The sequence below is a fragment of the Mixophyes fleayi genome, chromosome 2 (assembly GCF_038048845.1).
Source record: "Mixophyes fleayi isolate aMixFle1 chromosome 2, aMixFle1.hap1, whole genome shotgun sequence".
NCBI classification, from domain to species: Eukaryota; Metazoa; Chordata; class Amphibia; order Anura; family Limnodynastidae; genus Mixophyes; species Mixophyes fleayi.
The window spans coordinates 247732982-247745924 of NC_134403.1; the positions used below are offsets into that span (position 1 = coordinate 247732982).

Sequence of the window (12943 nt, forward strand, 5' to 3'; positions counted from 1 at the left end):
TCACATGATTCCTCTCAGCTAATCAAGGGATAGCAGCCTCCACTTCAGGTTTCTCTCCAAAACCAGGTCCTAGGAGCTGCCATGTTGGATCATCACCTGATCCATCTTAGCGGCTCAGTGTACTGCTACAGCCCAGGCGACCACAGTCTCCAATCAGGAAACAACAACCACTATGAAAGAACTGCCTGGAGGCCTTACCTGTTGCCTAATGCCAACCTGGTTCCCAGCAGTCTTTCTTTTGGTCCAGCTCAGACAGTGCAGTCAGCATTCCGGGTTCAGCAATCCAGTTCCTGCCTGGTCTCCTCTGCTAGTCTATCACCACCTGTACCTGTCCTTTCACCTACATGTAAAGGAACATAATCAGGCCTGGGTATGGCCAGATCCTCAGTCAATTAATTCAATAATTAAATGTTTGTTATGTGTTCTTGTGCGTATACTGCAGTCTGTTCTGTCTGTCTACATACGGCAATTAAAGTTTAGGCAGAGTGCACTTCCACCCAGATTCATGTATCTTGATATCCGCTTGGATTTGATTACGATCGAAACTATGCTCAAGTTCCATGTTCTTTTTTAAAACGCAGGTTGCGTCCGAACATGAATCAGGCCCGAGGTCTCTACATATGACAATATTTTCTTATAGGACCTAATTGAAAACTTCTAAGAATGACACGACAGTAAAAACTATCAATCTATTCTTTACAGGTCATTGTCCTTCAGGACAGTTCTCCATAGATGGGTATAAACCATGCCAGTTATGCCCACGTGGCATGTTCCAACCAGATATTGGGCGAACACAATGTATCTCATGTGGAGGGGGATTGAGCACCAGACAGGATGGAGCCATATCTTTTCAAGACTGTGAAACTAAGGGTAACACATCAAAATATAATTTTATTTATTGTCTTGCACATGTTTGTTGTCCTATTTGACACAAGTAGAACTACCCCATCTTAAAAGTTGACATCCAAAGTTATTGCATTATTAATCTAAGCTATTTTCTGATTTCTTGTAACATGTAGCAACATTATGTTCTCAATTTAATATCCAATATTTTCCTTTTCCAAATTTCCCATGTTTTATGTTCTTTGCTCATGTTACCAACATAATGCTCCCTTTCACAGTAGAAAGAGCATTCTTTCTATTGTTTTCTCAAACCATTAGTATTTCTGAAATTGTTCAATGCCACAATTTTTCTTCTCTCCTTCAGTTCAGTGCTCTCCAGGCCATTACTATAACACAACTCTACACCGTTGTATTCGATGCATGATTGGCTTTTATCAGCCCGAATTCCGGCAGAACTTTTGCATCGCATGTCCTGGAAACTCCAGCACGGACTTCGATGGCTCCACCAGTATCGCCCAGTGCAAGAGTGAGGGGACATAGCGGGACAGCAAGAAGGTCATGGGGGTGGATTAAAAGGAGATGTAACTCAGCAGAGGAGATGTTGGGGAAGGGAGTGTAAATACAGAATTGCAAGCATTGCATGTCTCTCAAGTATTTGGTACCTAATCAAGCTTGAATAGTCCTACAAGATATTTTTTGCTTAACACAAAGAAGGGAAAATATTGGGTTTCAAACTTCATTACTAATTTGGATTTGTTTCTCACGTATCCTTATCTTTAAACTGCACTTTGAAAACTTATTGTCAAATTTCATACAAAGGAGAGCAGGATTTCAATATGTCTACTAACAAATTCAGCAATGTAATACACAATAAGTGCTGGAAATGTAATATTGAATGTAATACATGGAAAATCAACATGTGTGCATTTAATGTATCATTTTACAATTGATGCCACGTAATCGTTCCTCCTGACCATGAACAACTGGACTGTAAAATTGTGATTGTCCTGTGTGTGACTATGTTGCCTATCATATTGTATTTGATGATCAACAGCTACTCTAGCTCATGTCTGACCAGTTTAATGTGGAACTCTAAACAAGTATAAAACGAGTATTAGACATACCATATCCAAAGTAGTAGAAAGTTGGGGTCGTGCATTACCTTGTTAACCATACCCCAATGGTGTCAGTTGAATAATAAAGTCCAAACAGGACATGATTTGACAGATGTTGCTGTCATTCACTTAAATGTAAATATTACTTAAACAACCTTTAAATAAATTATATATATATCAAAGTATTAGCCCCAGATATTAGATATGTAGCATAGTTTGCAATAGAAAGTTTGTAATTTTCTTTGCATCCTAGAACTTGTACATGGTTTCAGTCATTCTCACTCACCTTAGTTTACAATGTTTGCTGATAGTCATCCATATTAATAAGTTAGCTCTGTTTTCATACAAATTGATACTTTGGTTCCTACAAACTTATATGCATCTACCTTAGAAAAATAAATTATTTTCCAGGTTTTCATGTACAGTAGATAAAAATATTCCTTGTAAAACTGTTTCAACCTTACCTCTCTTTTTCAGACAGACACTGTGGAGGGGAACTAGGGGATTACACTGGTTTTCTAGAATCACCAAATTACCCAGGGAACTACCCTTCCAGTGTGGAGTGTACCTGGAATATCAGTCCTCCCCCGAAGCGTAAAATTCTGCTAGTGGTACCTGAGATTTTCCTGCCCTCTGAAGACGAGTGTGGGGACCTGCTGGTTATGCGCAAGAATGGTAAATAAGGGATATTGTATGGAAAATAATTTGCATAGTGCAAAATATCTGAATGGACTTTGATGCAAATATAGCAATATACTCCTTCAATATTTACAAACTCATTAATGAAGTACATGTTTTTCTTTATTAATATTTTGAGTATTGTGACTTCTCAATGTTAATCCATTACCACTTGCTATCTAGCCACATTTGTTTTAGCTAACCTAGGTCTTTAGATGCATTGTTTAAAATCTGTCAAAGTAAGCCAATGGTAAAAGGTATGTGTCATAGTTCAAAAACTGATTTCTCAAAATGTTTGCACATCTCATTTTAGCCTATATGTATATTCTTGGTTATTTCAGTCACTGTAGTGTAACACCTAGCACAATTTACTTAAAATAATAGGGTTTGGGCAGTCACCCCATAGTTTTATGGGCTTTCAGCAAATAAGTGGTTAGTATTCATGGGGGATTGTAAGAAAAATTCAGACTAAGGGCCTTTTGTCAGACAGAGGTTGAAAAAGGTTTACACCCAGTTTATGTTAAACTTTACTGGCATACTAGTTTCCATTAGCTGCGCCCCAGGAACTGCATACTAAAAGTATATTTTCTGGGGCTGCAATTTTCAACGGGGGGGGGGGGGGGGGGGGGGTGAGATGGTGCAAACCAATAACAAGGCGCAGGCTTTCCTACTATTGGCCCGCTGGGTCAAACCACCCTGTGACAAACATATTCAGCTGGCTAACAACATGCCAGGGGCTGTAGCAGCAGAATCCTGCAAGTAACGGGTGGCCATAGAGCAATTGCAGCAGCCCATCGGTGCATGTAGAGTCACGGCCAAAAGTTTTGAGAATGACACAAGTATTGTTTTTCACAAAGTTTGCTGCTTCAGTGTTTTTAGACATTTTTGTAATATTTTGCTATGGAATACTGAAATAAAATTACAAGCATTTCATAAGTGTCAAAGGCTTTTATTGACAATCACATTAAGTTTATGCAAAGAGTCAACATTTGCAGTGTTGGCCCTTCTTTTTTAAGACCTCTGCAATTCACCGTGAAATGCTGTCAAGCAACTTCTGGGCCACACCCTGACTAATGGCCGCCCATTCTTGCCTATTCAATGCTTGGAGTTTGGCAGAATTTGTGGGTTTTGTTTGTCCACCCGGCTCTTGAGGATTGACCACAAGTTCTCAATGGGATTAAGGTCTGGGGAGTTTCCTGGTTATGGACCAAAAATTTTGATGTTTTTATCCCCGAGCCACTTAGTTATCACTTTTGCCTTTTGGCAAGCTGTTCCATCATGCTGGTAAAAGCATTGTTTGTCACCAAACTGTTCTTAGATGGTTGGGATAAGTTGCTCTTGGGGGATGTTTTGGTAACATTCTTTACTCATGGCTGTGTTCTTAAGCAAAATTGTGAGTGAGCACACTCTCTTGGCTGAAAAGCAACCCCACACATTAATGGTTGGCATAACATAGGACTGATGGAAGCGCTCACCTTTCCTTCTCTGGACAAACGTTTTTCCAGATGCCTCAAACAATCTGAAAGGGGATTCATCAGAGAAAATAACTTTACCCCAGTCCTCAGAAGTCCAATCCCTGTACCTTTTTCAGAATATCAGTTTGTCCCTGATGTTTTTCCTGGAGAGAAGTGGCTTCTTTGATGGCCTTCTTGACACCAAGCCATCCTTCAAAAGTCTTTGCCTCACTGTGTGTGCAGATGCACTTACACCTGCCTGCTGCCATTCCTGAGCACGCTCTGGACTGGTGGTGCCCGGATCCAACAGCTGAGTCAACTTTAGGAGACGGTCCTGGCGCTTGATGTACGATCTTAGGCACCCTGAAGCCTTCTTCACAACTATTGAACCTCTCTCCTTGAAATTCTTGATGATTCGATAAATGGTTGATTTAGGTGCATTCTTACTAGCAGCAATATCCTTGCCTGTGAAGCCCTTTTTGTGCAAAGCAATGATGACTGCACATGTTTTCTTGCAGGTAACCACGGTTAACAGATGAACAACAATGATTTCAAGCACCACCCTCCTTTTAAAGCTACCAGTCTCTTAATCTAACTCAATCAGCATGACAGAGTGATCTCCAGCCTTGTCCTTATCAACAGGCTCAGAACCAAGGGTTTGGCGAATAGCAGATGTGGTGCCATTGTTTAAAAAGGGGACGAGATCACAACCAGGGAATTATAGACCTGTAAGCCTGATATTAATAGTGGGGAAACTGCTGAAAAGTATATTAAGGGATAGTATTCAGGATTACTCTGTGCGCAATAAGATTATTAGTCGGAATCAGCATGGATTTGTGAGGTATAGATCATGTCAAACTAATCGAATTATTTTCTACGAGGAAGTTAGTGGGAACTTAGACCAGGGCAACACAGTAGATGTGGTCTACTTAGATTTTGCAAAGGCCTTTGATATAGTGCCACACAAGAGGTTGGTTTACAAAATAAGGGAACTGGTTCTAGGAAACAACATTTGTACTTGGATCGAAAATTGGTTAGAGAATGGGGAATGGAGAGTTGTGATAAATGGAACATTTTGTAATTGGTTAAAAGTCTTAAGTGGAGTACCTCAAGGTTCCGTGCTGGGGACACTACTTTTTAATATATTTATTAATGACCTTGGTGATGATTTAGAGAGCAAAGTTTCCATTTTTGCAGATGCCACTAAACTCTGTAAGGTAATAAAATCAGAGCAAGATGTAGCTTCTCTACAAAGGGATTTAAATAAACTGGAGGATTGGGAGGCCAAATGGAATATGAGGTTTAACATAGTTAAATGTAAGGTTATGCATTTTGGGATCAAAAACAAGCACGCAACCTATAAATTAAATGGTATTCATTTAGGGGAATGTATAAAGGAAAAGGATTTGGGAGTGCTTGTAGACAGTAAACTTTGCAATAGTGCTCAATGTCAAACAGCAGCTGCAAGGGCAAATAAAGTAGTGGCAAAATTACACTGTCTTCCATTGTATCTACGCCCCATGGATACAATGGAAGACAGTGTAATTTTGCCACTGTATAAATTGTCTTGAATATGGAGTACAGTTCTGGGCACAACGCTATAAAAAAGATATTTTGGAGCTAGAAAGGTTTCAGAGAATGGCGACAAAATTGATAAAGGGTATGGAGTCATTAAGATATGAGGTTAGCCAGTTTAGGTATGTTTACTTTAGAAAAGAGGTGCCTAAGAGGAGAAATGATTACTATGTACAAATACATTAAAGGTCAATACAGAGAACTTTCAGGAGAACTTTTTACATAGGACACGTGGTCACCCCCTAAGGTTAGAGTAGAGGAAGTTTCACAACCAGCAAAGGAAGGAATTCTTTGCAGTAAGGGCAGTCAAGATATGGAGTTCACTGCCAGGGAAGGTTGTGATGGCAGATTCCGAAGATATGTTTAAGAAACGGTTAGACAAATTTTTAGTGGAAAAGTATCTCCAGAAATTCGACCATTAAGTAAAATGAAGGATAGTAGTGGATATAGGGAAAAAAATAGGACTGCTATATTGAGTATGGATCGATTTTGCCCGATTGAAACAGATTGGCGGTTGCTTAATTTGGATCAATTTCAAATATAAGTGAGGGATCGCAGGAGATCCAATATAGGTTGAATTTGATGGACTAGTGTTTTTATTCAACCTCATCAACTGTGTTACTCTGTAACACTCTCACCTGTGTTAATGAGAGAATCACTGATGATGTCAGCTGGCAGGGCTTAAATGCAGTGGAAATGTTTTTGAGATGTCATGGCAAAGGGCAAGGGACTTTGAAATTAATTGCAATTCATCTGATCACTCTTTATGACATTCTGGAGTGTATGCAAATTGCCATCATAAAAACTGAGGCAACAGACTTTGTGAAAAATAATTATTGTGTCATTCTCAAAACTTTTGGTCATGACTGTACTAAGCCCCAGTAGGGCAATTTTCCCATTCCTCTACAGGTTCAGCAATAGAGGTTACAGAAGTCACATATGGTACAACCAGCCATAACCTCCTTATTATTATACTCAATATTACATGACAGCCTTTTCCAGACTCCCATTGTCCCTCTTAGAAAAGTATCTCCACTAGTGATGCTGTTGAAACTCAGGGCTGGTTCCTTTTAGGGCACTGTTTGTCATAAAGGAACACAGCTTTATATAATCGAAGGAATTTTGTTATATGTTGACAAGATGTTATATACATTTTATAAAGCTTCATGATTGTGTTTGATACTGCAATAAAGCTGTATTTAATATACACAAAAGTATTCAGATGCTTGACCATCAGGGACTGTAATGACATTGTATTCAAATACATAGACTTTAATATGGAGTTGGTCCCCCTTTTGCAGTGATAACAGCTTCCACTCTTCTTGGAAGGATTTCCACAAGATGTTGGAGTGTTTCTGTGGGAATTTGAGCCCATTGATTCTGTAGAGCATTATGAGGTCAGGCACTGATGTTGGACAAGAAGGGCTGACTGGCTATCTCCGTTCCAGTTCATCCCAAAGGTGTTCAATAGGGTTGAGGTCAGGGCTTTAGGTGGGCCAGTCAAGTTCTTCCACACCAAACTCATCAAACCATGTCTTTGTAGTCCTACCTTTGTGCACAGTCATGTTGGAATAGAAAAGGGCCTTCCCCAAACTGTTACCAGAAAGTTGGAAGCATAGCATTGTCCAAAATGACTTTGTATGGTGAAGCATTAAGATTGCCCTTCACTGGAGATAAGGGGCTTAGCCCAAACCCTGAAAAACAGCCCCATACCATTATCTCTTCTCCACCAAACTTCACAGTTGGCATAATGCAGTCAGGCAGGTAACGTTCTCCTGGCATCCGTCAAACCCAGACTCGCCCATCTGACTGTCAAACAGAGAAGTGTGATTTGTCACTCCACGGAAAACATTTTCACTGCTCCACAGTCCAGTGTCGGTGTGATTTACATCACTCCATCTGACGCTTGGTATTGGTCTTGGTGATGTGAGGCTTGCATGCAGCTGTTTGGCCAAGGAAACCCATTCCATTTAGCTCCCACCGCACAGTTTGTGGGCTTACATTAATGCCAGTGGAAGTTCAGAACTCTTCAGCTATGGAATCAGCAGAGAAATGGCGATTTTTACACATCATACACATCATGCGCCTTAGCAGTTGTTGACCCCGTTCTGTGATTTTATGTGGTCTTCCGCTTCGTGGCTGAGTTGCTGTTTTTCCTAAACACTTCCACTTTCTAATAATTTCACTTACAGTTGACCGTGAAATGTCATCCCTACTGGAAATTCCACAAACTATCTTATTGCAAAGGTGGCATCCTATCACAGTCCCATGCTTGAACTCACAGAGCTTTTCAGAACGACCCATTTTGTATCACAAATGTTTGCAAATGGAGACTGCATGGCTAGGTGCTTGATTTTATACACCTCTGGCAACGGGTCTGTTTGAAACATCTCAATTTAATAATTAACACGTGGGGCCAAATACCTTTGTCCATATAGTGTACTCACATGCAGTAGTCAAAGTGAAAATTTAGAAGTGACAGTATGAAAAAGGTACTGGGAGTGTAAGTGAATGGAATTTGATAGTTTTACAATGCAGGCAGTAGGAGAAGTGGCGGTATTGTTTACCACCGTATACACCCCCAATTCCACCACTGTTCACATGCATACTGTCTCGATTTTGGCAAAGACCAAAAAGAGCCTCACAAGCTATTAATGCAGCGAGAGATAACAAAGAAAGATTAATATATGATCGAAGAACAATTAATAATATGTTTAATCCCTCAGGATTTGTAATGATATATTACATGTAAATCATACTTAACAACTTTCTTCAGCTCTCTTCCGGGAGCCTGCAGGTGGAGGTGGGTGTGAGGGAGCGGGGCGCCAAAAATCGTGTCATTTTGGCCCCGCCCTCTGTGATGTAATGACGCAAATGCGCCATTTAACAGTGGGGGTGGGGCCAAACTGTGAATCGCGGCGTTTAGGACCTAATTCTGCCCACTTCACTAGGAGGTGGGCACTTCCTAATGAAGTGGGCAGAATTCGGGAGATTGCCACACTCTCCCGGGAGTCCGGGAGACTCTCTCAAAATGTGGGAGTCTCCCGGACATTCCAGGTGAGTTGGCAAGTATGGTGTAAATCAGTTCCACCCAGATTCAACTCCAGAATAATTGTAATCACAGAACCTACTAAAGACCCAACCAGTTGCTCTAATTACAGGATTATCTCGATTAAGCATTTTGCATGATACTATTGTATTGTATGCAGATCTTCACTATACTAAGTTTAGATGTTGCTACCACTTTCCGAACTGGAGATACAGAGAAAAATATTTGTCATTCTACATTGAAGATAATGCACTTAAGCTGCTTGCAATGGTACTGGTAAATAAACGTAACAATATTTATGCCACTCTGATTGAGTGGGGCTTCGTCCCAACAAGACAAGTCTCAGACAACACCAGGAGAATAAAAATTCTCATTCATCAAATTAACAAAGCCAAACTCCTAGGGCTAGATTTACTAAGCTGCGGGTTTGAAAAAGTGGGGATGTTGCCTATAGCAACCAATTAGATTCTAGCTGTCATTTTGTAGATGGTACTATATAAATGAAAGCTAGAATCTGATTGGTTGCTATAGGCAACATCCCCACTTTTTCAAACCCGCAGCTTAGTAAATCTAGCCCCTAATGTCATTTTGGCATTAGATGCAGATAAAGCATTCAATTAAAGGAATTCAAGTGTATATATTATAATCCCTCTTCAATAGTCAAGGTAAATTACTTAAATTCAGAACTGTTTATTTTCAGCAATGGCAAAAAACAAGGGTACCCTTTATCTTCATTCATTTTCACCCTCTGTAGGGTGAAGCCTCTGGCTTCCAGAATTGGAGCAAACCAAAATAATAAGAGAATTCGATTTAAATCATAGCAATACAAAATCTCTTTTTTTATGTGTGTTTCACTCGAAAAATAAAAAAGCGATTCAAAATCAGAAGCCCTTGCGCTTCATACACCTCAACAGATATCAGCAGTGTTGGAATAAAAAATTCAAATTCCTGTGGCATCCCTTTGCAATTTCGTTTTTGGAGTTTCTATTACTAGGGAATATGCACAATTATAGCAACCAAACTATACTACCATCCTGCACGCTATCCAAAAATAATTGGCTAAATATAATTCGTTATTCATTTTGTGGTTTCTAAGATAAATACAGTCAAAATTAACATCTAACTTAGACCTTACTGTATTTATTCCAGACATTCTGAAATCATGTCCTCCATCAAGCTTTGGCTAAGTTACAATCACAATGCAGTATGATTGGGGAGGGAAAAAATCTAGGGTTAGGAGTGCAACATTAGCAAAGCCAATTACAAAAGTCGGTCTAGGTCTTCCAATTTTTCAAAATGATATTTATGTGGCCCAAATGAGTCATATAACTTCTTGACATTCTAAACCTGGCTTTAAAAAATGGGTGAATATTAAAGCTACTTTTTATCAGATGGTGATCGAAGTTTTTAAACTTGGCTGGTAAAATTTCACAGGCAAGTCCCAACCAACATGATACCTACCATCCAATTCACTCTATCTACCTTGGAAAAGGCTACCAGCCAAATAAATCTAGCGGAATACCACTCCCCTTTTACTCTGAGAATCATTGATCCCATCTTTATTTTCAACAAAAATTGCATTATTGTAGCCTAGTAGAGGAATTTCTCATTTTGTGTATATTTTAGGATAATTTGACCCATCCTCTTTCTATGAAATACATGAAATATCACATATCCCCTAAACACAGCATTATCAATACTTACTTACAGATACATAGATTTTTACAATCTCAAACACATTCACGGAGACTCCTTAAATGAACTCAAACTGAGAGAATATATATATATATATATATATATATATATATATATATATATATATATATATATATATTCTCTCAGTTTGAGTTAATTTGAGGAGTCTCTTCTAATATATATATATATATATATATATATATATATATATATATATATATATATATATATATAAAACAAAATAAGCGGGAGGGGGCGCCACATAGTATAATACTGTATGTAACAATACAGGCTGATGTGCCAAGTAGTAGAAATAAAGATCACCACGTGGGTACAGACACACAGGTTGAAGTGAATCAATAGAAATAGGTGCACTCTGGAGTACCAGCACCAAGCAAATATAATATGCGTACCAGATATAAAATCTTTAAGGCTTATCTGTTAGTATCCTGCATCATCAAGAGCTCAGGTTTTCCTTCAAGTCAGTATTGCCTCACACAGCGATAGGGGTACAGAGCTGGCACTTCATATGTTCTCAGTAGTAACCAGAATTGCAAGATGAAAAACTCACATAGTGTGATACTGTATATCCACACATTTATTTTATAAAACAATATAGATTTACACTTACATAAAATACTTTGAAAAAGAGCTTATCAGGGTATCTTTAAAAAAGCCAAACCATTAGAAGCATCGATTGAGGCTCACCAACATACTGCTGGACTCAGTAGGCTCATCAACAAGCAGTCCTCAACGCGTTTCGTCTCATATAATAAAGACTTCATCAGGAGGAAGTCTTTATTATATGAGATGAAACGCGTTGAGGACTGCTTGTTGATGAGCCTACTGAGTCCAGCAGTATGTTGGTGAGCCTCAATCGATGCTTCTAATGGTCTGGCTTTTTTAAAGATACCCTGATAAGCTCTTTTTCAAAGTATTTTATGTAAGTGTAAATCTATATTGTTTTATAAAATAAATGTGTGGATATACAGTATCACACTATGTGAGTTTTTCATCTTGCAATTCTGGTTACTACTGAGAACATATGAAGTGCCAGCTCTGTACCCCTATCGCTGTGTGAGGCAATACTGACTTGAAGGAAAACCTGAGCTCTTGATGATGCAGGATACTAACAGATAAGCCTTAAAGATTTTATATCTGGTACGCATATTATATTTGCTTGGTGCTGGTACTCCAGAGTGCACCTATTTCTATTGATTCACGTCAACCTGTGTGTCTGTACCCACGTGGTGATCTTTATTTCTACTACTTGGTACATCAGCCTGTATTGTTACATACAGTATTATACTATGTGGCGCCCCCTCCCGCTTATTTTGTTTTAGATTTTATCCAGTTCACCATCTGGCCTTGTGGGGATTTGGCAGCCGCCTGAACATAGGACTATCGTTTATCTAAAGTGACTTTTACTTATTTGTCTGCTCAGAGTTACGCGCTGTACTATCTATTGTATTTTGTTATCTATATATATATATATATCTATATATATATATATCTATATATATATATATATATATATATATATATATATATATAAGTAAGGGAACAATCTATATTATATTTTACTACATGACCAAAAGTACGGAGATACTTAAGCATCACATCCATATGTGCTTATTGAACATCTCATTCCAAAGGCATGTGCAGTAATATGGAATTGGTCCCTTCTTTGCTGCTATAACAGCCTCAACTATCCTAGTAAGGTTTTCCACTAGATTTTGGAACATGGCTGCATGCATTCACATCCATCGTCGCAGCCGCAGCAGCATTAATGAGGTCAGGCACTGATGTTGAGCAATAAGGCTTGTCTGGCAACCCGCATTCTAATTCATCCCAAAAATGTTTGATAGGGTTGCAGTCCGGGCTCTGTGCAGGCCATTCAATTTATTCCACATCAAACTAGGTAAAACGTTTTTTGATGGACCTCGCTTTGTGCATGGGGGCATTGTCATGCTGAAACAGGAAAGGTCCTTTCTCAAACTGTTACCACAAAGCTGGAAGCATACAATTCTCTAGAATGTTGCTATATATTGTAGCATTAAGATTTACCTTCAGTAGAACTAAGGGGCTCAGGCTAAACCATGAAAAACAGCCGCAAACTATTATTCCTCCAACCACCAAATTTTAGAGTTGGCAGTATGAAATCAGGTAGGAAGCGTTCTCCTGGCATTCACAAAACCTAGATTCATCCGTCCGACTGCCAAATGGTGAAGCGCGAGTCGTCACTCCAGAGAACGTTTCCACTGCTCCGGAGTCCAATGGCGGTGTGCTTTACACATCTACAGTCTACGTTTGCCATTTTGTATAGTGATCTGAGGCTTGTATATGGCTGATCAGACATGGAGAGCCAATCGATTAAGCTCCCGACGAAAAGTTCTTGTGCTAACATTGCCTTCAGAAGCAGATTGGAACACAGTAGTGATTTTTACACGCCATGCACTTCAGGACTCAAAAATCCCTTTCTGTGAGCTTGTGTGACTTAGCACTTCGCAGATGAGCTGTTGTTGCTCATAGAC

The 12943-nt window shown here is 39.2% G+C and overlaps 1 protein-coding gene across 3 annotated transcripts in view; it reads left to right on the forward strand.

Moving 5' to 3' along the window:
• The window catches only part of SCUBE3 (signal peptide, CUB domain and EGF like domain containing 3), a 171680-nt gene that overhangs the window by 144466 nt on the left and 14271 nt on the right, over positions 1–12943 (forward strand). For all 3 annotated transcript variants that reach the window (XM_075195760.1, XM_075195759.1, XM_075195761.1), the window contains 3 exons: positions 703–870; positions 1208–1369; positions 2436–2633. In XM_075195760.1, coding sequence (XP_075051861.1) covers positions 703–870; positions 1208–1369; positions 2436–2633 — 528 coding nt within the window. The remainder of the gene's footprint in view (positions 1–702; positions 871–1207; positions 1370–2435; positions 2634–12943) is intronic.